Source organism: Lolium rigidum, chromosome 6 (assembly GCF_022539505.1).
Source record: "Lolium rigidum isolate FL_2022 chromosome 6, APGP_CSIRO_Lrig_0.1, whole genome shotgun sequence".
NCBI lineage: Eukaryota > Viridiplantae > Streptophyta > Magnoliopsida > Poales > Poaceae > Lolium > Lolium rigidum.
The window spans coordinates 330,391,868-330,398,756 of NC_061513.1; the positions used below are offsets into that span (position 1 = coordinate 330,391,868).

Below are 6,889 nucleotides of genomic sequence, written 5' to 3' on the forward strand. Positions count from 1 at the left end.
GCTGAACTGAAAATTGTTGCTTGTAGTTTTATATGCTATGTGATGAAGTCTTTTCGCTGTGGGATTATACATAATTTCCATGATTCTATGAATATTGATTCCTTTATAGTTGATATACTACAGCCAACAAACGTTATTTTACCGTTGTTGGATTGTTCTAATTCTTCTAGAATAGAATCAGATTTGTCATATCCTTTGTGTTTGACCCAAGACATGTTGCATTTAAATGCAACTAATATATGTTTCACTTATATTTTCAAATTGAGTTGCACATTATACACTCTGAGTTATTTTCATGGTCATATATTTGTTTGTTCTACATGTCAGAGTAGCGCAGTAAAAGCATGGTATCCAATATCTATACATTTGCATATTCTGGATTGGTTTGACCTTGTTTATACAAACTTTGATCATCGGTCTTCCGTGAGGACACTTGAGTTACTACTGAAAAATAAGATTGTATACATATATATTCCTCATCGTGATCGTATCTCTATATACTTCACTTTGGATTATGAGAATACTACTCATGTACGTAAAATTGATACAACATTCTATATCTACATATACTATGCGTATACGTTGTTCTTTTTGTTCCTTCCACTTTCAGTTTACCAAAAGCCGAGGACGGCTTTTCATGAAGAAAGGGAGAATGATGAGGATATAATCATGCAATATGACCATTCTACATGTTTGAGCTGGAAGGAAATATTAAGTCTAACTAATGATTATTACCAGGTGAATTCTTTTCTAGCTGAAAATAATACTTTGATATCTGAGAATAATATACTATCTAAATCGTTGTATTATTATTTTACTAAATTTGAGGTCTATCGGTATGGCGCCAGCGGGAGGAGAGGGAGGAAGGCGACCAGAAGAATGCCGGAGATGAGGAAATACATGCAAAAGCAAGCTAGATTGAAGCTTTGTGCGCTCAAGTTAAATAAGTGGGACTCAGCCAACATGCAAACGTTGATGGACATGCTCGTATACTACTTAGTCCTCAGCATGCAAAACCATGTACGCTGCTGTATGTATATCTGTAAGTGGTAACGGCGGGCCACGGTGCCGCCAGCCCAAGCCCAATTACCCTGCTAAATAGACATCCAACAAAAACAGAAAAAACGTGGCGGACACTCACGGTTCGACCGCTACAGCCGCCGCGCCGCTCCCGACCCCCTCCATGGCGATGGAGGCTGGCGCCGCCCCACCCCTCCGCTCCCCCACTCAACTCCCCGTCTCCACCGCCGGAACAGCTCCACCGTCGCCGCTCCATCCCTCCGCTCCCCCCAACCTCTCTTCTCCCGTCACCTCCAACCCGCCCGTTGAGCAGCCGTCCGGCGAGATCTGTGAGCAACCACATGAGCCCGTCCATGCCCATGAGGAGGAGCAGGACGGCCGTCTGGTGCGGGAGAAGGAGCAGGGATGCAGCAAGATTCGTCAGACGAAGAGCCGGAAGAAGGTAAGATTCGTCAGACGATTTTCATCTTGACCTCGATTTCCTGATGATACAATAATCTGCACTTTTACTTTTCATGACCTGCTAGATTACTGAATCTTATTGTCGATGTGTTGCTTGATAAAGCTATCTTAAAAGATGTACATCCTGTTAGCAGTTGGATCACAGTGCCACAGAGAATTAAGGCCCGTCTCCGATTAGTGTGGAATTACCTTGATTTTTTTCACAGTACACTAAATTGACTAGAATATGAACCGGTTCACAGATGTTCTATATTGAGACCAATGGTGTGGTTCCAGGTGAAATTTCACCCTTTCTAACATGACCTTGCCTGTAAACATGCTAGTGCTTGTGCTTCCATGTTTTCATATTGGCATGATATTCCATACAGACAAGCTTTTCGTTTTACAAACATTTTCCAAACATCAAGTGGAATTCACAAAGAACTTTGGGAACTTTAGCTGCTCAGTAAGGCAGGCTGCACTGTCAAATTTTGACCCACAATTGCATACACATTTTCACTTTTGTTCACTACAGCTTCAGCAACAACCAGTTTTACTAAAACCTAGCCCTTCTCCCTTCACTTTTATCTCTGTTTTATCTCTGTTGTATAGCCTGACCGGTTGTATTACAACAAACCTCATTATTTAGTGAGGCTTGATATCTGTGCAACTTTATTTATTGTTCTCTATGTGTAACTTTATTCAAACACATAAATTTTATTAGTGTCATGAAATATGCTGACTGTCTATTGTTGCTACACATGTTTGTAGACCATGCAAGTACAAGATGCACATGCCAATGATCTCTCTCAAACCGTAGGGGGCAAAAGATCTGTATCTCATGCAAGTGAAAGCTCAAGGCCAAGAAAGGTTGCAAGGACTATCAAGTCAAAAGTAAGATCCCTGTCTTGATCCAGTTTATGGAAGTTATATTGTGCTATAATTTATGGAAGTTCTGTCCTGCTAGTATCGACCATGAGATTACTAATATAGTCATCTTGTTCTAATTGAAGGAATCCAAAAAGTTGGGAAAAAAATTGCCTCCAATTGTTTCGGGGTCTCCTATAATAAATATGATTGCTAGAAGAAAAGTGCAATCATCAAATTTACATGCAAGAACTCCAAGTACAACCCGGACTTTGAAGTCCCCTTCTTCGCATGCTCTCTCGCCTACTTCTGGACATGATACTCCAGTCTCTTTGCATGCTCTCTCACCTGTTCCTAGACATGATACTCCAGCTACTTTGCATGATCGTCTCTTGCCTGCTACTACCCATGGTAAGTTATGAACTGCTGCTAGTGTTTATCATGCAAGTATGTGGATTTCATGTCCAGTTTCTAACATTGAAACTTTCATTCTTGTAGGATCCAAACGCAGACCACGCAAGTTGACCTCTATCATTTGGAAGGAGGCCGAGCCAATATACATTAATGGATTTCTAATGCAAGGCCAATGCAAGTATTGCAACAATATCTTTCCAGCCTCTAAGGTATCAGGTACCAGTCAACTTGCTAGGCACTTGAAGCTATGTGAGGTCAAATGTTCAATGGATGGGGTGATTAAACAAATCAGAAATTCTGATGAAATAGACCCTGATTGGAAATTTGACCAAGAAAATGCAAGGACCGAGCTTCTCAAGTTAGTTGTCTTGCATGGTCTGCCTTTCTCCTTTGTTGAGTATGCTGGCTTTAGGAAATTCTGTGCATCAATAAATCCCTGGTTCAAACCAATTAGTAGAGTAACACTTCAAAATGATTGCATCGCAGCTTACCATCAGTTTAGGAGTTACAATGAAAATTTCTTCATGAAATGCAATCATAGAGTATCATTAACCGGGGACATGTGGACTTCAAACCAGAAACTTGGGTATTTTTGTATCACATGTCACTGGATTGATAGCAAATGGAAAGTTAAGCATCGAATCATAAGATTTTGTCTACTCGAAACACCCCATGATGCTTGGAATATGTTTGATGTGGTATTGACGAGCATTCGTGATTGGAACATTGAGAATAAGATATGTAGTTTCACACTCGATAATGCGGAAGTAAACACCAAGATGATTAGCCATCTCAGAAAAAATCTTGTTGATCGAAACCTTATCCATCATAAAGGAAAACTTCTACACATTAGGTGTGCAGCGCATGTGCTAAATCTAATAGTGCAAGATGGACTAAAAACCATGGATTCTGTTGTGGACAACGTCAGAAATAGTGTGAAGTACATCAGAAGTTCTCAGTATAGAATAGAACAATTTGACAAGTTGGTTCTGCAAGCTGGAATAGACTGCAAACATCAGCCTTCACTAGATGTATCTACAAGATGGAACTCCACGTACCTTATGCTCGAGTCCATTTTACCATTCAGAAAAGTCTTCGAGACCTTGCAAAACCAAGAGCCAAGTTACACATTTGGTCCTTCAGACAAGGAATGGGAAATGGTTTTAGATATTTGTCAGCTTCTGAAAGTATTCTGCCATGCGACCAATGTCATTTCAGGCTCAGACTACCCTACATCCAATCTCTACTTCCTCGAAATCTGGAGCGTGAAAGTGGTACTAGATGAACAGGAAAAGAGCAGCAATCCTACAGTCAGAATCATGGTCAAAGAAATGAAGAAGAAATTTCATAAGTACTTCATGGAGTCATACTTGACAAACTGTGTACCGGTGATTCTGGATCCAAGGTTTAAAATGGAGCTTGTTGAGTTGCGATTGAAAAAATACTTTGGAGTTGGTGCGGATAAACATATCCAAGAAGTAAAGGAGGCTATCATGGCCTTATTTCTTGCATATGGTGCTGAAATTGAAGAGAATATTATTATCCAGTCACAAGAGAAAAATGGTGAAGAAGCTGGTTTGGTGGATGATGCCCTTTCAGATTTTGATGAGCATGTGAAGCTTAAGAAAGCTAAAAGCCACAATGAGCTGCAACGCTACCTAGAGGAAGACTTTCATCCCCGTACACCAGACTTCGACATTCTAAAATGGTGGGCTGTGAACTCTCCAAGGTATCCAATACTTGGCAGTATTGCTCGTGATGTACTGGCTGTTCCAGCTTCGACTGTTGCATCTGAGTCCGCGTTTAGCACGTGCGGAAGAGTTATAACCGATCACAGAACTAGCCTTGGAGCTGATAGTGTTGAGGCATTGATGTGTTATGGGGATTGGATTAGGCGTGGTGGTAAGCATTTCTTTTAGCGTCTACTCTATTTCGTAAATATGCTAATATATTTGGTTAATATGTATCATCTGGCTTATTTTGATTATAATTGTTGCAGAACCTTTTTGCGAAGAAAGCGAACCTCATGAGGTTTCGTGATTGTTCCAGGTAAACAAGTAGACATCTGTATAGCTTGCTACATGAGTTCTCCCATGTTTATTTTACCTAGTCACTGGAATTTCTAAAATGTAGTTACTCATTGCATGACCATCCCCTGAATAGGAGATTTTATACTTGCCTGCAACTTAAATTCCCGGAACCATGAGTCACTCCAGATTAATGGCTTGTAGTAACTCTCATATTTTTGTACTTACGTTTCAGCAAGAAAGGATGGAAAGGTTGCCAAAGATGAAGAAAATGCAAGCAGATCTCATGGTTCAAGCAAAAGAGAGTGAATGAAGATCATCCTAGTGTATCAGGATCCTAGTGTAATATTTTGGAGACTCAGGGATTTACTGAACTTGGGATTTACTGATGCACTGATATTCCTGTGATGCACGTACTGTTGCTTAACTAAGCTCCGTATCATTGGTTATGACTTGTGAAGTGTTGTTTTGAACTGCTTATACATATTTTGTAATGGATTTTCTTATTTGTTAGCTTATGACAATTGTCACTTAAACTGTGGATTCTGTGGTGTTAAAGTTAACCTCTTAAATTTGTTTATGCTCAGTTTACATTATGTCTTGTCTACTTTTTTTATTCTCATGTAAAGAAGAGCAGGAGAAAAACTCTGCCAGGAGAAAAAAATCCTGGAACGGAGAAGGATTTTTGGTGTTCAGAGAGTTTGGAACGGAGAAGGATTTTTGCTGTAAAGAAGGGCATCAATCTGTCATTTTTGTTGTTCAGAGAGTTTAGAGCTAGTGTTATTCACGTCTTGGAACGGATCGATCGAGAGAATTCGTTCGGGCTCACGCGCGCAAAGAGCGATGATGGATGAAGCCATCCAATTAGCGGTCACGGGCCTCACTCACGTCTTAGCACACTGCTTGTTAATTGTTACGGAGCGGAGGCAGGGCGAGCGACGGGAGCGGGCAGGCGGCCTGCCGCTAGCGATAACGGTATTATACGAACGGGCTGCATCTTTCCGTTTAGGTTGAACGGGCCCAAGCGGCACTTGGTGGGCCGCCACGAGCGTGGCCACTTACAGGTATAGCTGTATGCATCAGGCAAGGGCAGCCCCAACGTCAAGCATTACAAGACCATTAAGTTTGGCCAAATTAATTGAGTGGGGCCCAACAAAGAAGCATGGATCAGTTTTTGGTCGTGAAATACATGGGCCGGCAATGCATGGATCGGACGTGCGCGAGTGACCACGAACGATTCGATCGGTTCACCAGCGGACGTAGCTGCTCCTTTTAATAAACTAGTAAAAATGCCCGTGCGTTGCCACGGGCTTACAGGTTTCTTTCCAACCGTATAATTATATATAATGCACATGAATATGAATATTTAACATCTCATTTTCTCCCACTATGAGTAAAGATAGTTGTGCATTGCCTTTAACATGACAATATATACAATGCAACTCGCGGTCATTACCGTGCAATCCTCTAGCGACCCTGTCTTTCCTAACCACTATGATGTCACTTCTAAAAAACAAATAGAAACATAGTGGATACTTACTTGAAACACAATGCATGTAGAGTAATAAACCTTGAATTAATAGAGGGTGGCTGAATCAAACCTTTAACTTCTAATCCCGGAAATCAGCACCCTAAACTTAACATTCCCGGTCAAAGATGTCATTTTTGTCCTTACCAAACAGGAAGATTGCTCCTTACTCTCAACTCTCTCCCTGACACCCATGTCCTACATATCATATTTATCATCTTCATCCTCTGTATTTTTCTTGTATTGATCTCTCTCTGTATAGAGCAGCAGTTCCGCGGCACTCCCACGCGATGCCCGCGGGCCGCGTCCAATGCAGCATCGAGCATAGGCGATTGAATCAACCACAAATCCACGATGGAGCAGGTTGGCTTGCTTGGTTCGACTCTTGGCCGATGCGTAGACAACTAGCGAGAAATCAATCGACCGGATATTGGAGATCAATAGCTAGTTAGTTTCTTATCCTTCGTTTAGTTTGATGCACATGTGTTTCTCGGCGTCCTCTGCCGGCGCGAGGATCGATGCCCCGCCTAGCGGCCGCGACGCGAACCACCGAGCCGGGATCCGTTTGGCGGCGGTTGCGGCTGCATCGTCG

General features: G+C 41.8%; 1 protein-coding gene across 1 annotated transcript; it reads left to right on the forward strand.

Moving 5' to 3' along the window:
* Positions 1-1,177: 1,177 nt before the first annotated feature.
* LOC124658875 (zinc finger BED domain-containing protein RICESLEEPER 2-like) lies at positions 1,178-5,355 on the forward strand. The gene is made up of 6 exons (XM_047196871.1): positions 1,178-1,462; positions 2,233-2,355; positions 2,475-2,739; positions 2,827-4,644; positions 4,742-4,791; positions 5,005-5,355. The coding sequence occupies exons 1-5, from the start codon at positions 1,184-1,186 to the stop codon at positions 4,780-4,782; spliced, it is 2,526 nt and encodes an 841-aa protein (XP_047052827.1). The 5' UTR covers positions 1,178-1,183; the 3' UTR covers positions 4,783-4,791; positions 5,005-5,355.
* Positions 5,356-6,889: the final 1,534 nt, after the last annotated feature.

Excerpts from the sequence above, each read along its gene's own strand:
- LOC124658875 (XM_047196871.1), top strand. The coding sequence starts at position 1,184 with ATGGCGATGGAGGCTGGCGCCGCCCCACCCCTCCGCTCCCCCACTCAA. Across the intron at positions 1,463-2,232 it reads AGACGAAGAGCCGGAAGAAG|ACCATGCAAGTACAAGATGC; the intron begins GTAAGATTCGTC and ends ACATGTTTGTAG. Across the intron at positions 2,356-2,474 it reads CAAGGACTATCAAGTCAAAA|GAATCCAAAAAGTTGGGAAA; the intron begins GTAAGATCCCTG and ends TTCTAATTGAAG.